Genomic DNA, 22657 nt, shown 5'->3' with positions numbered 1-22657 from the left:
AACCAGTCTCCTCGCTTTTTTTTAGAACAACAAGATGGCGGCTGTCATGAGTGCAGAGCAACCAAAAAAATTATCAAGTTACAGGTCATAAATCGCTACAAAACATTCGAAGCAACGGGTAGAAAATAAAACTGAGACAACCCTGATAAAGATGAGTTCTGTCGTAAACCACTGGACTCAAAACCTTGAGGAATTCCATCGCTCTCCGGGGACTTTTCTGGCGGCAAGAAACATCACTGCACACAGTTTCGTATTAGACATCCTCGAGGTAAGCAATTTAGGATATAAATGATAGCTTTCTTCTTTTTCCCGCTGGGACTGGCGTTGAATGTTGGCCCATTGGGTCACTTGGGCCAGTAGGGTCGAAAACAGATTTCACCTCTTACTTTTCTCATGGTTTAATTTCTTTATATCACGAACCCTGGACTCGATACTCGATAATAGGGATTCAATACAGTTAGTAGCGGTAGTAGCATCTTGCATTCAAAAGATGGTACTGGACTCTTTCAAATCGTTAGCGTTAAAGCTTAAAGGTCTGCATACTAGCCAAGAGCTGAGGCAGGAGCTTATCCTAGAGGCGACTAATAGTATGTCTACTCCTGCCCCACCCCCTTGAGTGGGATGCCAGTCCATTGTAGGGTTACCCCCAGCATTAAATTTGCTGCTACCCATTGGTACAATTGGGTGGAGGGCGGCACTGTAAGACAATGTCCACGGCCAGGGCTTGAGCCTGAACCACTCGATCTGCCGCCACAGTGTAGCCTACATAAAATACAAACTGGGTTTTAGATATGTTACATATACATGTACATGTTAATAACCAAAATCCAGTTTGCATTTTAGTGTTACTGTGATATTAGTGCTGAACTAGAGAGTTGATGTGATCTTAAAATTGTATAATATTAAATGTACTTTATCAGGTTCTTTGTCGTGAAAACCTTCCTGACAACTTGAAGCTTAAGCTGCTATTCTTACTTCAAGAAAAGGTACATTCATTGACTTTGTTTAATTATTAGACTGCAAGCTGCCATACGTTATACTTTGCCTGTGCTGTTTTTACTTACCAGTCACTGTTGTTTCCATTACAGTAAAATAGTTACATGTATCGCGACAACCTCAGGTACATTGTACACCTGAAAAGTTGAACTCTGTTCAACTTCTTAGGCATACCTGCTGTACCAGGTCATATAGGCAACAATAAGATTGATCAACCTTTAAAAGTGTACATGCGAGAACACTGAAAGCTATCAATAATAGCTTGTCAGTTGTTCATTGCTGTTTAATCCAACTTCTAAGAATTTACATAGTTCATTTAATGCATGTATTCATGAACAGGGGGCAAACAGGGTAGCCAATTCATGGAAAATTTTTAAGTGAATTTAAGACTTTCTAAGATGTGAAATATTTGACTGAAGATTCCAGAAATTCTGGGCGAGAAGAAAAGAAAGTTTTAAAGTTTTTTTTTTGGATATACCTTGATCTCTTTAGTGGTAATTCCAGAAAATGGTGTTCCATTTATTAGTAGAATTTTTCGGCAATTCAAATAGGAATGTTTGGTTTAATATTATAATGGATTTCAAGTGCTCATGGTTTCTATTGATATACATGTAGCATTGAAACACTGAACTACCTCTCACTATGACATCTTTCAAAACTGTTGCATAATACAACAGTCATAAGACTTTGTGATTACAATACATGCATGTAGTTACTTGTGGTGGCTATTATTTTCTGTTCCATGTGTAAAATATAAAATTTGTTATTATATGATATGCAATATTAATTACGTATACTAATTTGTCATTTTTATAGGTCTCAACTCTTCTTCTTGATTTAACAAGGTATTGTCCAATAACTTGGCTCAGCACTGAGTTATAAGCTTAACCAGTGCAATGTTTTGATGCCCTGTAAATGGCAAACGAAAGTACTAAGAAGAAAAAAAAAAAAAAAAATAGCAAGGGAGCAATCCAATTTGGGATTGTTTTTGTTGCTATTGTAAGTTGTTGTTTTATTAGATTTTTTGTTAAGTTTTATTAAATTTTTTTGTTTTGTTTTCTATCTTTCCTTTTTTTTTCTTTGAGTTAAACTTTGTAGACTAAAGAGCTTTAACATTTACAATGGAGTGGAACCCAGTCACTGATGGGAGCCTCAGAGACTGTTTTAACTGCATGGTTTACATGTACACGTACATATACATAAAAAAGTTTGTTAAAATAATAAGGACATGACTGAGGCTAAGCTTGTGTTGTGAGTCCAGAATAAAGTGACCATGATAACAAGGTGGTCGTATTATTTAATTAGGTGGCTGTTAATATAAGGCAGGGTTCTACTGTACAATACTATATTTGTTTTAATAAAGCAATGTAGGTTTTTGGACCATTCCATTTCTTTTGGCTATAAAGAAATTTTTATGTAAGTAGGCCTCATTACAACCCTTTTCCATGAACAATGGCAGCGGTAAGTTTCAAAATATGGAATTTGAAAAAATGTATCTGCTAAACATTAATGTTATTTAGTAATTAATACATCCTGCTAGTGAAGGAACCTACAATGTAGGTTTACCAGCCCAGTTGGCTTTGATTAGGTGTCCTTGCCATTTGTTTATTTATTATTTTCTTGTAAAGATTACATGTATATTGTTAATTAGTTGTAATTTATGTATACTAAAATTAATGAAAATGAATAAAAGATAAAGTAATTTAAATTTAATATTAATTGCAACATTCTAAAATAATTATGTGTAATATTTATTATCACCTCCCAGGTAACCTTTACATTTTTTTTATTGTAAGTTTCTTTTCTTTATTTATTGTACTGAGTACAGTGCAGAATGTGCCGTGGGTTCACTGAAGGAAATGTTCATTCATCCATATCAAAACATGCTTCAGGTATTTGGACTTAACTTATTTATTGACAGTTGTTATTTTTCATACATAGTTTCATACTCTAGTAGGATGTGAGAGAGGTGTTTATTATCCCAACTTATGGATAGCTGACTGTAAACATTACTGATAAATAAATTGCTATTTAATAAGCCATTTCCGAGTTGCTTTTACCTTTGTTTCAAAAGGAGTCTTGATGCACAACCTTTTATATTGAAATGAGTTTTTCCTGCACGGTCATTGTCTTGCGAATAAAACTTATTTCCACATGAAAGGTTGTGTACCAGGACTCGTTTTGAAACAGAAGTAAAATACAACTCAGAAATAGCTTTCATGTGTATCTTACATTGATACACATGTACAAATTATGTAAATTGAAATATTTTCTAATTCCTTGCAGGCCTCAAGTGTCTCAAATACCCCAAGGTATGTACATGCAAATAACAAACTTGAGGTTGCCAACATGAGACAAAATGCTAATTGATAAAGATTTACCAAAAAATTGAATAAGAAGTTTGAAGTTGATTGAACACCTTTGCTCTCTTTGATTGTTTACACAGCATCTAGCACTAGCCAGTTTCTTATTATATGTTCACACATGTACATAATTGTATGCATGTGTCTCTCATTTTACGGTCTTTTTTATGTCTTTGTTCCATTAGTAAGGAAATAAGATTTCAAAAGCCCTCTGCTCTCTGAGAAATTGGAAAGCATGGGTTGAAAATGATGGTAAATAATGTACAGGAACCTAGTATAATGTCCTCAAAGTGCACCACTCTAGCTGCCAGCAAACTTCATTACACAGTATAGGTGTTTGTTGCATTGGTCTTCATTATTTCAGGTTCCTTTTGCACACAATCACGTTGTTACTTACCATAATTTTTTGGTTTATGTTTGGGTGGGTCTTTGATATCAAAGTCCCATTTCCCTGTCACCTCAGTGCAGTGTTTTACTGTCAGTAGTTACTACAATGTACTTGAATGTATAAATTATGTGCCATAGAAAATGTAACCGATCAGAATACATGTAAGCCATTGTATGCTTCTTAGTAGTACGCCAACCAACCTGTACCCACCCTCAAACCGTGCACTATGCATATGTTGCATTGATTGTGCTGGCCAGTGTATATTATCATACAATGTAAATAGCTATGCAGCTCTTTTGCATGATATACCATGGAATCCCACCTGTCACTTATATCTTCTCAATAAGCATGTACACACTCGGGGTGACTCGTCGAAATGCTTGTGTGTACATTGTATACTGAGGAAATACAAGTGACCTGTGGGATATTTCTGTATAACTAATTCTGAAGTACTTAATAATCATAAATAAATTCTATATAAGCCCTTTGGAGACCATTCTTGTATCGTGGACAATTTTTGCTGTAATTATTGTCACCACTGCATTTTAAGGCACATGTACTTACAGTAATGATAATAAATTTTATTGATGTTATTTTTAGGTCAGAATCTTTGGTTAGTTCAAGAAAGGATACAACTGCTCACTCCTCTGCTCATTCATCACAGATTTACCTCAGTCAGGTAATTACTGTATATCTTGTTTGTGCACTCTAATTTATTTTAATTAGTAATTTGATGTCAATTACTAACTAAAGCCCATTTCTTCAGCTGACCTACTGTACTCTTTATGTCTAATTTGTAGATTTTGGTCACTGGAACAGTCATCCTGATTTCTAAGGAAATGGTGGTTAGTACTTACTAGTTTCTTATGACTGTATGTTTTTAAAACACCACTTAAACCAAATGTGTGTACATGTAAAATAGAGGACGGAGTGATACATGCTAGTTTACAAGTTAGCATACATATTTGCTTTGTTCTTAATTTATGTCAGATACCATGCATGTAGAAAAAAAAAAAAAATTAAAACTACAATTTCTTATATTAAAACATAACATTTCAATTACAAATGAAAATAGTGACAGGAAGTGGACACCTTATTTTTAAACGTTGTTGTTGTTGTTGTTGTCGTAGTTAAAATTTGTTTTTATTACCAATTGTTAAGATCACAATTGTGGTGTTTACAGAATTCTCTCTTGGGAGTTGGAGACCAGAGTCCTGAGACAGCTAAAATTCCTGACCTAATTGAACATTAAATACTAAATTTTTGATGCCTGAATTTGCAGGAAACAAGTCAAGATGTTTTTGTGGATTTTGTCGGAGTCTTGGCCGATATCATTGAAATGGTACGTTGACTGGTTTATGATCTGGGATTGCTTTTTTCGGGCTGCCCCAACTTGAATTTCCATTAAGAATTGGTTCATGAACACTCGGCATGTTTCTGTCAAGTTTCATGTGGGATCTGCACTTGCACCAGTGATTCAGATTGTATGGGTCAGGGATTTGCTGTGAACATTTATGTACAACATATAATTCTGAGTCCTGGTCATGTTAAATAAATGTACATTGTATGCATAATTGACATGTAGTCAATCATGTCAGCACCACCACACCATGTTAACCATATAAATCAGTCATTTAGTTTTAATTATTTATAAATTAATTTTCATTAGTGGATTTTGTTTTCCATTCCACAGGCAAACAATCCTTGTAATTTACTTGTGAGAAGAACAGCATGTGAATGTCTTTGGGAATTGGAGATGTCATACCCAGTAAGACAGCTTTCTTTTGACTTTTAGTTGCACCCTGACATGTGTACACCTCAGGTACAATATGCATTTGGTGTGACTGCAGTGGTAAATAACCTAGTAAGTAGATAATATGGGCATTTGGTGAGGCTAGGAGAATTGCATGTAGAGATTACATTGTAAATTGTTTATTTATTAAAGAATGTATTTTTTTTGTTTACCAAGGGCCTTCTCCATGCAAAGCTGGATCATCTGTATGCCATATGTGGTGCTGAGAACAGTCCTGTCTTCCAGAGCTACACAGTTAGTCCTTGTAAACAGAACATTTTTAAAATGAAAGCTATGAAAACACAGATCTCAATGAGGTTCAAACTCAAGAATAATATGGTCATGAGACTGTATTATGCTCTTCTACTGAAATTTCATGTATGAAAACCACTGCTTGAAGGTCTGAACATTCTCTCTGACATTGACATACGGTGTAGAGTGCAGGGAAATCATACAGAATCATAGCCTAGATTCCCAGCCCTGTATATGAACCCCTTTAATGTAAAAGTTCTTGACGGTATGACCAACTGTAAAGTGTTTTCCTGTTTCAGGTTTTGTTTGTTACTGTACTACGACATGCCATAGAACTTTTACTTCAAGAGTCTGGTACTAAGTAAGTGATGCACTTGCATTTTAATATAAATTATTACATACAAAAGCAGAAAGTACATTGTACAACAAACTGTGTAGTTAGATACACATTATCTTTAACTGAGCCTTCTTTGCGAGAAAAAAAGGCCTTGAGTTTGCATTTTAATTCCTGGTTTCTTGCTTCAGAGTTTCATGTAACAAACATATGCTTCTGAACCTTTAGTGCATATCCATGTGCTCTCTCTATGTTTTACTTCAAAGTTCTCTGAATGTTTGAATTTTTTATGGCAGACTTTGCAAACTACCTAGTGTGTGACTGACAGAAACAGTACAGTCAAAAATACCTGTCCAAGAAAATGTCATGTGCACACAAATGTTACATGATTGAATTCTATTTGAGTGATGTTCACTTGAACTTTACCTCTTGTTCATTCGTTCAAATTCATGTGCACGCCCACTTAAGACTAACCTGCATTTCTGGCTGTCACTTAGTTTTGCAGTCAAGTGACAGGTGGAAAAATGGAAAGACATGCGACCTACTAATCTCTCTATTCTTTGAATCACATTAATGGGTCTTGAATATTGTCTGCCATTCATTTCTGTGTTCATAAACAGGTTAATTTTTCTGAGAATAAGCAAATTATTTGCAAAAGTTGAATCAATGCGCAATCAAAATCAGATGTTTAGGTGGCAAAATTTAAACAAATTGGAAGAAAACAGTTTGAAAAATTAGGTCCGCGTAGTGTACAGATGGCTCTGCTGAATCTCTTGCAAAGGTTCCTCCGCAGCACCTTATGTGTGACTTGGTCATGGCATTGTTATTTTCGTTATATACTGGGTGAATTCCTTTTTTCTTTTTTCAGTAAAATGCTTAAACTTTCAGTTAGACCTGCAGTGTGCATATGTGAATTGTAACAAAAGCTCTAAATTTTGGCATCATAATTGATTTTTGAAGTCAACTCAATATAAACTTTAAATTTTGATGATGGCAAAAAAGTTCAGACACTTACTTACATGTATCATCAGAATGTTATTAATATTAATCATTTCTGATCAAATACTGTTTTTATCTGGCAGATTGGATGACAATTGTCTGAATAATTTACTCACAAGTCGCACAGAACCACTGAAGGTAAATGATGTAGTGGGTCATCGGGGATGATTGCAACATGTTAAAAAAAAATGTTTAGTGTCGTTATGTAGCGACTAACCCTATGTGGCCAATCAGACGGATGGTAAAAAAAAAAATAAAACGAAACAAAAGTAAAAGCAAACAAAAAATACATTTCAAACAAGTATTCAAAATATAATTAAAATTGTTTTAAAACATGTGAAGCCCTATTCAATGTTAGAGTTTCTGGACAAAAATAGTTTTCCTTCAGATAGCATTGATAGCTAACTTTTCATTAATATCTGGCATTTTTTTGTCTTTCTTTTAAGCCTCTTTACCTACCCAAACAAGCCGCAAATCAATTTTTACAAGTGCCCATTCAGGTGAGAAAGCGTTCGGCAAGTTCAAGTGCTGAACATTCGATCTTCTGAGGTTTGTGGTTGTCGTTATATTTGTTTCGTTGGTGTGGTGAGCCGGGGTCAAGCCTAGACGAGGGGAGGGAGGGGGGTAGGGATGTATGAATCAGGATGGTTATTATTGTTATATAGTGGACGCTCTCGTAAGCGGACACCCTCGGGACGCGAAAAAGCTGTCCGTAACTGGAGCTGGTCGTTTACGAGAATAGTTCTCGTAAGCGGCCAATAGAGGTGCAAGGGAAAGATGGCCGCCAACGGAAGCTTGCCCATCTTACAATAAACATTGGGAACACAAAAACACCACCAAATTATTTAATTAATATGTTTTGTTTTAGTGCCGCTTGTGCAATGCCGCGATAATGGCCATAACTGTACGTACACAGTGCTGTATACCGCAGTACTAGGACTGGTAGTTGCAGTCAGCGTTAACACTTGCATTAGTCTAGCATCAACAGTCTCAATGTAACAAAAAGCAGTGATACAGTTTACAAATGTTTATGAGTGTGCTTCCACTGTGTATCCTTGTAAACTCGTTTACAGCCGCCCACTCTCCTCACGAAAAATTCGAGAAGAACTCTTGTGCGTTACTGTCGGTAATCCTCCATAGGAAAAAAGATGGCGACCGGTATATTTACCCATAATTCTTAGCGCACAAAAACTTTAACGACGTTCATAAAAACATAAGGAAAAGTTTTGAAATGTTCAAACCTGGCATACACAATGTCGTTAGCACGGAGACAAATAGTGCAAAAATATAGCTTTCTTTCTTTCGCTCAAAATGTAGCAAATTTTCATTGTGGTCTTGAAACACTTTACTCTCACAGTGCCTCTCTCCACGCAGGTTTATAAATGGGTGCAGGCAAACTTAATGCTGGGGGTAACCCTGTGATGGACTAGCATCCCATTCAGGGGTTAGTAGAAATACTCGTAGTCGCTTCATGCTAGAGAAAACCGGGACACGCTCTGGCCTGATGGGCCACTTAACTTGTATGCAGACTTTCCTAATCGTCCACATTTTTCTACAGACTGAAGCTTTCAGCTCCAGCCCCTTGACCTTGCCAGCAAATGTGGACACTAGAGAATTAAAACGAGCGATTTCCTTCTTGATGGACAACATTGGTTTTGTCAACACTACGGGGCTTTTCCATGTCATGTTTCAAGTATGTTTTTACAGTAAGATTCTTTTTGTTTTCAGTAACTGCTGTAATAATTTGCTTGCTTCGAAAATTACGAATATATAGCATTGTATCCTACAGTAGTTTGGTTTGTGCATTTTTTGAAAAATTACATATATATTCCCACTTTCACTTATAAATTTTCATGTATGCATATCTGCTTTACACTGTATGTTAGCCTACGTAGAAGGCGTTTCCAATAAAGCACGCGAAGGGAACGAAACTGCAAGCGAATTTGAGAAATAAATAGCAGAGGGAGGGGGTGAGGGGAGCGAAGAAAACGCCTCCAATCAATCTCAGACATTTTACCTCCCCCTTCACGCTCACCCCCTCCCCACTTCTCCCCCATTTTTTGCTCACCCCAGGCGCGCTCCTTCGCTCGCTTACTTGTTCGATCTCTCCGCCAGGAAAAGGAAAGGAAAGGAACCGGCTGCTACGCAGGCTAACTGTATGTCGAATTTTAGCCTTTTTCCTTTTTTCTGGCTTTGATTTGCGTCAATCTCGGTAAATTGGCTACAAATTAGATTATAAACACTGACCTGGACTGGACATTTTTCACTTGTTTGCACATTGAGACAAACTTCTTTGCTTTGTTGCAGAACAAAAACTTGTTTTGAGCTTTTTTCTGGCAATCAAGAGCGAAAAAAGCAAAATATAAACTAAAATTAGAAATAAGGTGGATATGCCTACGGCCCTAGCCTTCGATTAGATCAAGACAAATGACATGATAATCAACAACAAACTAACAGACTATTAAAAAAAAAAAACAACAAAACAAGACAAACAAAGAAACAAAAGCGAAAAAAGGCAAAGCATAATTATTCTTTGTTTAGTTGTAAACCCAGAATATTAGACAAGTTTTATTTTACAGAATACTACATTTGTGTTGTTCTTGTCGCTCTTGTAGTGTTGAAACTAGTTGTCCTTTGTGTTTGAGTTAATACCAAGGCTGTATTGTCGTTGCTCTTTTTTGTTCTTTTTTTTCCAGCTCATGCAATGTGTGAAACTTGCAGAACTTGCACCAAATGTAAGTTTTATCATGGCAATGGCTACATTTGTATACAGTACTACTTGTATAGTAAAACACCAGAAAGCAATTGTTTCGTCGTTCTTGTAACTGGATTTACCAGGCAATCACTAGATACTCCTAGGTTTCTGTTAACATGTAACCCAAAACGTCCTAAGAGATTATAAACTAAGGCCCAGTTCATACGTCGCATTTCTGCCGTGTCGAATTCAATTAAATTAAGTGCGGCAGAAATGCGACTGTGGATTCATACGTCGCACTTGTGTCGCACTTGTGTCGCACTTGTGTCGCACTTAATTCAGAATTTATACCGTCGCGTATGTCGGCCAGCGGAAAATGTTTTAAACGTACAGTGTTCAATATGGCGGACGAAAATACTGAGCGACGAAGGACTTAAAGTTTGCAAAAAATTGTCCGCCAATAGAACGAGAAGGAGAAGGCTGACAACGGAGCAGTATGTGTTGCAATATGTTCAGGTTGCATTGTCAAGAATGGCCAAGTTTCTTCTTTTTCTTTGGCGGGAAAACACTTACGCATGCTTAAACATTAACATAATGTATGCATTAGATTCGACACGGCAGAAATTCGACGTCTGAATCGGTGTCGCATTTCTGTCGGATAATGCGACAAGACCAGTCGAACGTGCGGCAGAAATGCGGTAGCCGATTCAGACGTCGAATTTCTGTCGAATTTAATTCGTTGAATTGAATTCGACACGGCAGAAATGCGACGTATGAACCGGGCCTAAGCGACACGTTCTTTTTAATCAGTTCATTTTCTATTTGATTTGTCAGACCTTTAAGTCGCAGTTTATCACCTGGGTTTCCACCACTGATCTGTCTGTGTTTCACGTGTTGCTGCTTTTAAAGGTAAGAGTACAGTTCAGTGAAAACGCCACCTCTCTTTGGAACTAATTCACAAATCAGCAATGGCTTAAAATGTTGGAATAAATGTAGATAGATTCGTGGCTTACCAAGACTATTGTATACCTAATACTTTCGCCCGACTTTGGAGCAATCTATGTACACGCTATAAGCTAAATAATAGTAGAGCAGTTTCAGTTGAGTGCCGTAATTTAACCAAAGCCAAAGTAACCACTCTATTGATCACAAAGGACAGACAGTACAGGGAACCAATCAAAACTCAATAATTGATTGACTATTTAGTATTACAATGTACATGTAAAGATTTATCTAAAAACTACACAAGAGCGTGTTTACCTGCACATGCTGTACAGGTTTGTTCACTTGTCACTGCGTTTGTTTGCAGCTTAAGTTTTTAGGGGATTTGTTTCTTGAAGGAGATGAACTTCTTCTGCTTCAAAGGTGAATACAGTACATATGTTTCTCTTTTAAGTATTTCAGTGGTTAAAAAAAAAAAAAAAAGATCTCAGGCATTACTTGTCACCGACTTCAATTGTAAAATAGTTCAAAATGAAGAAATTGAATCTAACGTACAAATAGCTGACTTGTTGCTGTTGTTACTGTTGTTGTACAGTATATTGTCAAAAAAAAAAAAGAAAAAGAAGTTAAAAAGAAAGACAATCACAGATCGCTGCAGTTATCTTTATAATTTTCAGTTTAACTAGTTGACAAGATAACCTCCTAAAAATAGTTTCCAACAAGATCCAAACCTACAGATTTTGGAATCCCTATAAATGTAAGCAATCTCGCCTTAGAGTGATGACGTCACTGACAGCTGGTCAATTGTAAGCTCTATTTATGTATGTGCCCACAGACGTACAGCGTAAAACAGCAATGAAAGTTACAACAGCCTACAGGTACTACACATGCATTTATTTTGCAGAATGTTGTTGATATCAAGTCAACCTACTCTGCCACAAGGACAGCGACTGTTGTGTTTTGAATGGCTCATGTACTTTCCTACTAACGAGGTAAAACTGGGTTGATAAGTGAATTACGAGTGTGAATTGTTCTAATATTTTTATAAATTCTTGTGTTTGCTTCATCACAACCCAGCATACTGACCACATAAATCCATAAAATTTTAGTTCTTATTATGGGCCACTTGAATTATTCTTTCCACTTCACGTGGAGCTTAGGAACACACTTAAGCCGCCCGCCATCTTGTTCTGTTTTGGGATAATGTCTCGCAAACTTCTTACCGTGTGATTATTTTCATTTTGTCATGACTACAAGCAAAATATCTTTCTTTTATGTGGAAAATTCAAGCGTTCTGACTGGTTCTTTCTCTGTCGAGATTTTGCCATAACGACAACGAAACGAAAACGTCACCAAACAAACGGTTTGATGAGTAAAACAATGGCTATGCACGTGCGTTTTAAATCTTTGTACACTTCGTAGCCGTCCTGCCCATTTTATAGAACGCGAACGACGGCGGCTATTGTTTCGTATTTTCATTTGAAATTGAACGCTGGCGTTACCTATTTAGCTTGAGCAAGTTCAGAGACCGATAAGCGCACTGAAGAGATCGAGACAACTGCGAAATACCTAGACAAAATATAAATTCATTTTTTACTAGGCGTTGTCCTCGACGTCGCCGTCGTCATTGCCTAAGCTCTCTAATATTTGTACCCTGGAGAACTCCTAAAATTTCATCATGAATATCTGATTAGTACAAACCGTGTAATCTTGTTATGCAGTAGCACTATGATCAAATGTTCAGATTTGTGCCAGTAACGTTATTTTCTGCAACATCTGTACAGAATGCTCCTGAGTTGCAGCCAAGTGTTCCTCACTGCTTGGATTATTCACAGTTCAACTTCTTTTACCCATCTGTGTTTGATTCTTTAGGTAGGTTCATGTTTTCTTCTGAATCTCCAGCTTTTAAAGCCCTTTAAAATGACGACAGTCAAGAAAAACCACCAAAACATTTTCAATTCTTGGCAAAATTAAGTTTAAGCCCGATTTCTCTCATATGTTGCTCTAAAAAAGTATATATATGCGATGTAGGCATTGGGTAGAAAATAAACCAGAGCAGGTTTGTCTATCCATCAGAAGCCCTTTTTTATTTTAGGAAAATAAGAAGTTTAATATAGTTAGCCCAAACAAAGATCTTCCTTTGATGAAGGAATGACGTTGTGAGAGTAAAATGTATCACCCTAGAAAACAACGCTGCGATTCTGGCCTATTGTCAAAGTCAAAATGATCTGTTTGTTACACAGCACGATAACCATTTAAAAGGCAAGGTCACACAATTTCAGCCCTTACCAACTGCTCAAAAAATTAGCTGAAATATCCCAATAACGACGGTTAAAACCGTAAACGAAAGAAATACAGAGAAGGTAACAAGGGACATGACTGAGCAAAACTGGAGAAAGTTGCATTAGGATATATTCGAAAAACATCGGCCTAAGGTTTTTCGAACGTATATCAATTTGTGTCGATGTTGTTCATAATGCTCGAAAATCATCGTTCTTCGATATGTGGCCAAACGTTTGCCAGGAAAATACTGCCGCTTAGAACTCATAGTTATAGTAATTAACAGAATGACCTAAAATACCGTGACCTAGCCCCTTTAAGCCACTGCTTCCACTGTTAATTCAACACTGTTCCTTTTGTTAGTGATTATTGTTTTTGTTTATTGTTAAATGTTAATGTTATTTTTTCAGATGTTACAGTTGATAAACTTAAAGTCTTGTGCCTATGTTTGGACCATGAAACTTTAAACTCACCAGGTACTAAAGACTAAAACAAATGTAAATCGTATTTATAGTGGTCATGCACGTAGCTATACAAGCACTAAACTTAGCTAGTTTACAGGCATGCCACTGAAACAGACGAAACAATCTTTCAAATAAACGTAACATAGTTAAAAATTCCAACTGGGAGGAGGCAGACCAGTTGGCTATTTACAAGGCGTGATCGAGGATTTGAACTCGGGACTACCAAGAAACAAATTCCGCTAGTGGCAGGGTGGAGGCCTTGAACCCGGGACCTCCGAATTACAACACCGGCCCCTAAACCACTCGGCCACGCTGCCTCCACTAAAAGTAATGAGTAATCACTTCACCTGTCACCAAAAATTACAGTATATCCATTTATAGCCGTTGAGTTTTCAGTGCAGGAGGACCCCTGGATGACTTCTTGTAGCTGCTAACGACAACGTTAAACCACATTCATCTAGCGGCTCTTGCACTCTTTTCCTGCATGTTCATACAGCCTTGCTTCAATGCACTGTTCCTGAAAAACCATCCGTTTCACGTAAACAAGTTTTTTTACATGCACTTCACCCCTTACTGCAAACAGCATCTGTAGAGGTGATAAGACTAAAGTTCTTCCAACTTGCGTTGTAAAAAGTACATGGAAACAAGTAATGAGATTTTGTCTGTGGATGCGGTTACTAACTGCACTTTGTTCTGTTAGATTCTGTAGGTGTTCCTTTGATGCAGTGCCTCGCTCCACTCCTTAAGCGAGTCCAGGGAGGCACTGGAGGGAAGACGGTAGTGGCGCTGTTCAGAAGTATATTTTGGTATTACAAGCATCACTGGGACTCAGAACTTGAAAGAGAAATTTATAGGTTAGTACCTAATACATCTTCATGTTGATTTCACAACAATTTACATATGGGCGAATGTTTTGGTCTCTTGAAATAGTCAATGTATATGTGTATGAGGTTCGCTCAATTCATTGGTATCTATTTACAACATTCATGAGTGCTTTTTACAGTACTATTTTTGTGAATGGACAGTACTTTCATCCAATTTTTGACACTTTGAAAAATTAAAGTTTGATATTTTCCTTCTAACACTCATTTTTATTTAATAATTCATCAAGTTTAAACAAAAGAAATTATTACCGTGACGGTGTTTGGATATCTCATATTTTAGTTATTATCATGTTTTTTGACGATTTTATTTCTACGTTTTCTCCTTACGTAGCTTTAGTTTCGATTGAGAAGATATATCAAACACTCAAGATAGTGTCTGACTACTTTTCCAAACACTTTGAAGTTCGTCAAAATACCTCGTATTTTCAACTCTCTTCTCGGTTTTTGAAAATGTGGTCAAACACGGTCTTTTAGAGTTTAATGGGATATTATTTTTAGGAATCGAGAACTCATCTTATTTATTGTATTTACGCGTGAGCAATATTTTCTTGACAGGCTGGTGTTATCTATAGTGACAGATCACCCACAGTTTATACCGCACACAGTGGATTTACTGAACTCTGTGTCTACAGTTACTCCACAAAGGTGAGCAAGGATGAGGTTTACGAAAAATTACGACAGGGCAAAATAACTACAGGGCATTCCATAGCAGATTTCAGAGTTACGAGTTCTACAATGACCATACATTGTACTTCTCGTGATAAAATACATGTATTTTGTTCTACCAAGTTCCACAATTTTACAACATAAGGTGAAGCTTTGTCAATCGCGTGCGACCTCATTTTATAAAATTCGTTTTGGTTTTCGAATACATGAACTGCAAACTGCGTTCCTTGACTTTTCCCAAATGAAGCTTGAAATGTTTGCTGAAAGCTTGGAATGTTTGCTGACGAATCATCACCGCTGATGACAAGAAAAAAAGGAAAAAAAAAGAAGGAAAAAAAAAAAGGAAAGAAAAGTAAAGAAAACAAGATAAAAAGCAAACAAACAAACAAGACCCCCCCAAAAAAAAATCAGCCGGACAAACTAGCAAACAAAGATTACTAACCAGATACTACAACAACAACCACACCACCACAACAGCAATAGCAACAAAAACATCTTTGTGGCCAGAGTAAAGTGTCTTTATTCTTACGATTTTGTTGTTGTTGCTGTTGTCGTTATTGTTTTTATTGCCTTTGCGGCTGCTGTCTGTCACCCTTGATAAATAACAACTAAATAACAAAGTAGTATTTTATTTAGTATTTTAAGTAGTATTTTAATAGTATTTTATTTGTTATAATTTCCCAATGCAGTACATTTCCTAGTGACCTACTGAGATCCCTCAGTGAACATGTAGTGTCGCAGCCAGTGGAGTCCATTCTACCAAACCTGACACATCATCTCAAATTACTGTCTCTTGCTATGAGGGGCAGTGATATACCACCTACAGTAAGTATGATATTAATTGTTTACTTGAGAACAAAATTTCATTTCGATACCTTAAGGACCGTTGAAGAGGAACGCATATTTGTATTAAAGAAAATTTAGAAATCATGGTAAAGTTTTGTTTAAAATTAATATAGTAGTGCGTTGAAGCTGTTAACGGGGTGTCCTCGTGAGTTGCACACGAACAAGATTCATGTAGTCTTTTTCACGTTTCATCTCTTTGTGTTAGGAAAATCGCTTAAAATTAATTACTGTTAACTATCCCATCGACAATTCTTTTATCAGCTACATTTTGTTGGCCATTCTAGGGCGTTTTATGTATGAGGGAAAGTATTTAGTCATAATAACACTGTTTTGGCTAAAGATTCACTTTACTGTAAATTGAAAAACGTTTACTGGGAGTGGATTATAACAGTATCTGTATCTATAGAGATGTTAACAAACTGAAAAGTACACAGGCTGGAAAAAAGTAAAATGGATACAACAGAAAAATAAATAAATAAATAAGTAAATAAACGTAAAGCGTTTCTCTCGCTAACTTATCTTTTTTGACAGTCACGTTCACTTTCTCAAGGGTGTTGGCCTTCACGTTGTTTGAAGTTAAGTAGCTTCATTTCTGTTTCAGCCCACAATCCGCTTCTTAGTTCAAATCCTTGAGAAATCCGACATCGCTCGCAATGGTAACTGGACTGTTGGAAATTGTGTACTAGCGGTGTGTTACAGTGTTTTGTTACATCATCATTCAAGCGCTACAATCACAGGTGATTATCTTCACGATAAAAGAACAAACGCCATTATTGACATACATCAGACGATGGAATAATTCAAAACATCGCCAGTAGTTTCGTAGCCTGCGAACGCAGACGTATTTCCGGCTGTCGCTCGTCTTCGCCGAAAAATAACGTCTACGAACCCGAGCCAGGAAACGATTTCTCTGACGTAAGAATTTTAAGCCAATCACAGTGTAGCTCAAGTAGCCCCAGAACTACTGCGCGAGGTATTCGCTGCGAGGAGCACTCGAGTTTTAATTTATCATGGAATCTGATTGGCCAAGGAGAAACAAAAGTCATTACGTCACAGAAATCGTTTCCTGGCTCGGGTTCGCAGACGTTATTTTCGGCGGAGACAAGCGACAGCCGGAAATACGTCGCGTTCGCAGGCTAGTAGTTTCGAAGTTGCGGTGTTGTTATGACTCGGTCTTATTAGAAAGATTTTTAAAGCTCGGAGATAAAAATGAGGTGCCTATAACATTTTTTTTTTCTTAATTATCTCTGCTAAATAAGATAGTGCGAATGAAACACTATAACTGCTCAAAATAAGGCGTTGCGTTAGAAAACGGAGTGCAGTTTATGACAATGTCTGGTAGTAGTAGTGGTGTGAATTATACGCAAATTGCACCTGATTCGATCCCAGTCCTCTCTCAAACTTAGCATTTTTCATAAATTAAGACTGGATACGAGTCAGACATTTCACTAGATATAGCTTCATTTTCCTCTTTGTTCGGCCAGTTTTCTTTTCCATTAAAAAATAATGGCAGTTTTGGAGGGGATTGCAATGTCCACATTTATTTCTTCCTTTTCTTTTTGCAGAACTTGGCAATTTATTACTGTTTGTCTGCGCAACTTATCGGGACATCGGTATCCTTATCATTTGGTATTACAGGGTTTTATGACTGCAAAGGCCCATTTAAACATACGATTTTGGATGTAATTAACTTCGAATTTACCACTGCGTTTTTTATCGTGCTCGCGTTGAAACTAGCTACAATTTTAGCACGAGTCGAACGATATATAGCTGAAGTTCTACGAAATGTGATAAAATGAACAGAGCCTTTGTTTAAGAGCATGCACACGCGTCCCATAAGTAAGAACAGTGCTTTTCCTTTCGTTGTCGCAAATTTCAAACCTCCGTCGATAACACGCTGAAATTACAACCGAACTTACTGAACCGATTTGGAGCTGCAATCCCTAGCATTACATTGGAACTCGCGACAAAATGGCAGTAAAAAAATAGCCTGTGTAATATAGGAATGGGCCTTTACATGTTACTGAGACTGTCGTTCAATTTTAGCTTGCAGGTTAATTCTTCCTACATAGCGTTAATGTTCGTAGAGTACCGAGACTGTGTCATTATTTGTTATTATCTTAATAATGCTGCCAGACATTAGGGATCGTGCCAGGTTTTACTACTGTCTCCTGACCAACGTATCCAGTAAAAAGGTATGTAACTAAGAGAAAGAAGAAGTTCCAAGCTTTAGTCAAGTGGTTATTGGGTGCAAGGTTTGTTGCACGGATGAACGTGAAAGCATCACCAGCAAATGGTCGGGCTATTTCAGCGTCTTCATCTCAAAAATTCCTCTCTCAGCGTTCCTACTTTGCTAGTCAGGAACAAAGCCTGGTTTAGCAGACCTTCACACGGTATGCGCTCTCAGATGATGATGATGATGATGATGATGATTATTATTATTATTGTTGTTGTTGTTGTTGTTGTTGTTGTTATTATTATTATTATTATTAATTTTCCAATCAAAATTTTATATAGAATCCTGATGGCCTTTATTGCTTATTGAATATTTATATCGTGTTATTTTATTTGTATCTTTCCTCCTTTCTTTTTGATAGGAAGGAGCAGGGGGGGTGGGGGGGGGGAAGAGCTAATTTCTCTTCATTTCTCGTGTCGTGAAAGACGCGGATATTTTCCTGAGTTCCTGTAATAGGTATCACATCTTAAAATCACGCTGAATTTACTTCCTCTCCCCCCCCCCCCCCTCCCTTCCCCCGCCTCCCCGCGATACTGAACCTCGCGTACGTACAAAGCTAATATTTAGCGTACTTGCCCATTCAACAAATTATTTTACGGAACATGGCAGAAGCAGCTTTTGTTTCTTGGTATTTGTAGTCAGGTGATAACACATGACATTGTCAGAACGTTTTTACCCGATTGATATTAATTGTAATTAAATGTAATTCTGAGTTTTCTGTCGTTTTCGTCTCCGAGCAGTGTTCCAAGATACTGGCCTCAGAGACATCCAAGCAGGGCCTTCCCCATGTCATCGCTGGTACGAGTGTTACCCCTTTGTAATGATAATATGATGATTACTTGTATCTCGCAAACTTTATTATCCGCACAATGAATACAGAGGGTAGTGGAATTCGACATTTTAAACAGTACAGCTGGGAGTACATGTATTATAACTAATTGAGGTGATTTACGTGTAGAAGGTAGAAAACTAAATGACAAGGTGATAAAGAATCGAGACCAAAAGTTGGCGGTGCAGTGGTTTGCTAAGCACTGTTTCTCGAGCTCATTTCTTGATATTAGTGTGCCGCTTCCTTGTGCGTGAATTGAAGTTCTCGTTTGTCCACTCTGTTGTTTTTCGTTTGTTGATTGGTTTGTTTGTTTTTTTGTTCAAGCTTTTTTCCCTCGTCAAAAGCCAGTATAGTCCAGTTTGATATGGTGTACAGCCAGACAGGACATCTTCACGATTGTTAGACTTTCAGCTGGCTGGGCTACCCTGTTATGTGTTGACTCGTTTTTTTTCTTCTGAAAGTGAAGCTTTTCGCTAGAAGGATGACGGGAGTCAACTATGCATTAAGGCAGTTTCTCCACGGATGGCACTTCCTCGTTCTATTAAAATCCATCACACCTTAGTTGTAACTATCTTTGGTTATTTTCTGTTTCTAGTTACTTCTCTAATCTCTAGTGATTTCTCACCTAGAAAAGGTCTTATTTTTAACAAGTAATTTGATCTTCAGTAGTGACTGATCTGTATTCTCCGCAGATGACATCACAACCAGTACATTTCCAGTCCCCCCGCCTGTAAAACACGTCAGCCCTCCGTTTCTCAAGCTAACAAGGTACAATGTCTAGATCTGTTAAATGTTAAGAAAAAAAACAACAAGCCTAAAATATCCGCTCGCCACACAAACCTGCATTGAGGGATGACGTGACAAATGACATTTCGTACTAATAGTCCTTACGCTTTTTGCAAGTGAACTTGTTTTTGCATTCAAACGTACATTTTTGGCGCAAGTTGTAAAGCAACCTTGCTTTTAGAGCCCCTAGAACTATCTTATTAATATGCAACCAATTTGAAAACGGAGAAGAACTACATATTAAAGATATTCTTTGTTGTAAATGCGGACCAACGTTCCTGTTTCAACACCAGATATAAATAACTTACACTGTATTTTTTTGTCAATAGGTGGCCCTCACTTTTTAGAGGACTTATTTAATGTTTGGTTTCGTTTCTCAGGGTTCCCCAAGCAAAATGTGAAGGTTCTCTGAGTGATTTGAAGTCTTCAGCACTTGACGAGGTTAAGGAATACACCAAAACTAGAGGTGCGTTCTCGTTTATTTTTGATTACTCGATTTGCAAAAAAAAAAAAGAAATTCTAAACTGTATTAAGGATGTTCAAACTTGATTTAAATACTTTAGGGGGTTGATTCGCAATTAGGTTGTCGTTTTCAGTTTCATGATGTTCAAGTATAAAATTAGATTTTAACAAACTCATTAATTTAAAAACAGACATTAGAAATTAGAAATGCAGCTCAAAACCTGGCTTTTATTTAAATAATGTTGGTCTCTCAGAAGGAAGCACTGTTTTGTAAGTTGGTAAGCAATAGGTTTAATCCTCTAATCTAAAAGTTAGAACCTCTTTGCACAGTATAATAGACAGTACCCCCATGAAAGTACTGCTCCGTAGCTTTCATTTGAATGGTCACACACTAGGGTTTTATCCCCAGACAAAAAAGTAAGAACCGTCTTATACATCGTAATAAAGAGTACCGCTGAAAGTACTTCTCAATAGCTTTCGTTTGACTTCTTGTACGCTGCAGGTCTCTTGGAACAATACCTCAAGATGCTTGATGGAACAACTTACAGTAAAGAAATACCCATTACTTACTACATCCACTTCGTAAGTACTTCCTGATAAATCAACTTTAATTCTCAGGTCCCACAGAGATGTTCCCCATACATGGACTCTTTTAAGACCGAGGTGTATAGCTGGGGTGGTTGGTAGGGGGCGGAGGGGGGGGGGGGGGGGCGTTACAATATCATAGTAAGCTGCCAAATAAGGTGACCTTTGAAATTTATTATTTATTGTTCTCGGAGCTTAATGTTGCCTTGGCAACTTTTGATAAGATTTTTTATCAATATTCGGTTACGGGAGGGGCCTCCCAAGCCCGATCATAGTAGATCCAAAAAGCTTGGTCTGGATAGGGGTAAGATGTTTTTCGTGAGCTAAAAGTCATAGGGCTTTTAGTCATCTACAACGTCTTCGTTAACCCATGATTGAAGGATCAAGTCATTGGCCCGTCATGATCTGCTTTGTTTTTACTCAACAGACGGAGACGCCATCTTTGACAATGCCGTCGATTATTTATGCCCTGGTCCTGAAATTTCATTCAGAAAGAAGATATGAGAAACTCGAAGGTCTGTTTGTTATGCACATCTTTCCACCATGTATTATGTCGACCTTTCCTCGATAGAATTTTAAGTGTGCTCCAGGCTATTGTAAGTTTGTCGCAATAATTTAGTAGTTCCCAAACATTCATACATTTGAGTTAAGACGGGACTGATAGAGACGATCGAAAGACGCTATAAACTCGGATCGAGTTGTCTGGGTTTGAGCCTTTGCCGGAGTCACGGTCTGAAGTTGTTGGGGCAGTCACTTTGCTCTCTTGGTGCCTATCTTTTAAGGACGGGCATGAAGGTGTACCGGCGAAATTACATGTAATGTCGGCATGACCTCGCGATGGGCTTGCTTCTTTCCGAAACGGGGAAGGGGAGATAGAATCTATTCTTGTAGTTGCTTTTGCTACAGAATAAAGATACGGAACCGTAACACAGACTTCACGCTACGCTTACTGGGTTTGATTTAGGTTTGTTTGTTTGTTTTCTTCAGATGTTCACATTTCGTATTTATCGGCTGCCAAGTCTACAACTCCATCCGAAGGTGAGTCTAGTTGGTAATACAGTGGAACCCCCGGTTGCGACCGCCTCACGTAAGCGATCACCTCTCCTTAGTGACCAGTTTTCCAAAATACCAATAGTTTCCATGTCAAATCACTATATTTGGAACCTCTTGTAGCGACCACTTCTCGTAAGCGACCGCGACCACTCTTAGGGCTAAAAGTTTAAAATTTTATTTTGTCTTTAACCTCCCGTAATCGACCACTTGACAGATAATAGTGCGTAAATTGGATAATAAGGTGTTACAACCATATCGGTGGTACAAGGGACAGAAATATCTCAAAGGGAGGTACAGGATTTTGATTCTCGAAATTGAGTTTTCGCATGAATAAAACAACTCCTGAAAAAGAAGCTCTTCCAGCACGGCCCGTTTTTAGTTCCTTGTTGTAACAGTTAATTTTGCTTACAGGTTGTTGTCAGATAACCGTCAATTTCTGTCCTCTTGATCCAATTCCCGCAGTGTTTCAAGTTAGGTGAGAATCTTAAAACATTTTATTTCATTCCATTTCAACACGAGAGTTTCTTAGATTTTAAGATGACATAAGTTCATAAAGAACTATGTGTAATACCTTGGTAGCGCTTATATTTTCCATGTGGTACGGCTGCCTTAAATTGTAAAAATCTACGTATTTGGTAATGACATTTCAATCACCCATTTTTAATAATTCTTAACATTGTTTCTCTGACGTTATGCACTTTACATAACATTGCGGAAATCTCATTAAAATCTTGTTTTTTAAGGTTACAGGGGTGTCTCGCGCGCAAGCGATGTAGCGCGTGCAGTTTAAGCTGTAGATACCTAA

At 37.4% G+C, this 22657-nt stretch overlaps 1 protein-coding gene across 2 annotated transcripts in view; it reads left to right on the top strand.

Annotated features, from left to right (window-relative positions):
• Nucleotides 1-12: 12 nt before the first annotated feature.
• The window catches only part of LOC145479889 (AP-5 complex subunit beta-1-like), a 30285-nt gene continuing 7640 nt past the window's right edge, over nt 13-22657 (top strand). For both annotated transcript variants that reach the window (XM_081458365.1, XM_081458366.1), the window contains exons 1-33: nt 13-268; nt 921-986; nt 1813-1841; nt 2825-2888; nt 3283-3308; nt 4348-4426; nt 4548-4592; nt 5030-5089; nt 5441-5515; nt 5717-5794; nt 6091-6152; nt 7208-7262; nt 7571-7624; nt 8683-8817; nt 9821-9859; nt 10654-10728; nt 11129-11184; nt 11666-11753; nt 12546-12633; nt 13452-13517; nt 14206-14359; nt 14945-15034; nt 15745-15880; nt 16503-16638; nt 17467-17514; nt 18038-18096; nt 18878-18935; nt 19659-19734; nt 20133-20218; nt 20717-20796; nt 21227-21314; nt 21787-21837; nt 22264-22327. In XM_081458365.1, the coding sequence (XP_081314491.1) occupies nt 152-268; nt 921-986; nt 1813-1841; nt 2825-2888; nt 3283-3308; nt 4348-4426; nt 4548-4592; nt 5030-5089; nt 5441-5515; nt 5717-5794; nt 6091-6152; nt 7208-7262; nt 7571-7624; nt 8683-8817; nt 9821-9859; nt 10654-10728; nt 11129-11184; nt 11666-11753; nt 12546-12633; nt 13452-13517; nt 14206-14359; nt 14945-15034; nt 15745-15880; nt 16503-16638; nt 17467-17514; nt 18038-18096; nt 18878-18935; nt 19659-19734; nt 20133-20218; nt 20717-20796; nt 21227-21314; nt 21787-21837; nt 22264-22327 (2483 nt within the window). In that variant the 5' untranslated portion in view covers nt 13-151. The remainder of the gene's footprint in view (nt 269-920; nt 987-1812; nt 1842-2824; nt 2889-3282; nt 3309-4347; nt 4427-4547; nt 4593-5029; nt 5090-5440; nt 5516-5716; nt 5795-6090; nt 6153-7207; nt 7263-7570; nt 7625-8682; nt 8818-9820; nt 9860-10653; nt 10729-11128; nt 11185-11665; nt 11754-12545; nt 12634-13451; nt 13518-14205; nt 14360-14944; nt 15035-15744; nt 15881-16502; nt 16639-17466; nt 17515-18037; nt 18097-18877; nt 18936-19658; nt 19735-20132; nt 20219-20716; nt 20797-21226; nt 21315-21786; nt 21838-22263; nt 22328-22657) is intronic.

This window comes from Orbicella franksi, chromosome 2 (genome assembly GCF_964199315.1).
Source record: "Orbicella franksi chromosome 2, jaOrbFran1.1, whole genome shotgun sequence".
NCBI classification, from domain to species: domain Eukaryota; kingdom Metazoa; phylum Cnidaria; class Anthozoa; order Scleractinia; family Merulinidae; genus Orbicella; species Orbicella franksi.
This window is presented reverse-complemented; position numbering and strand designations above follow the sequence as displayed.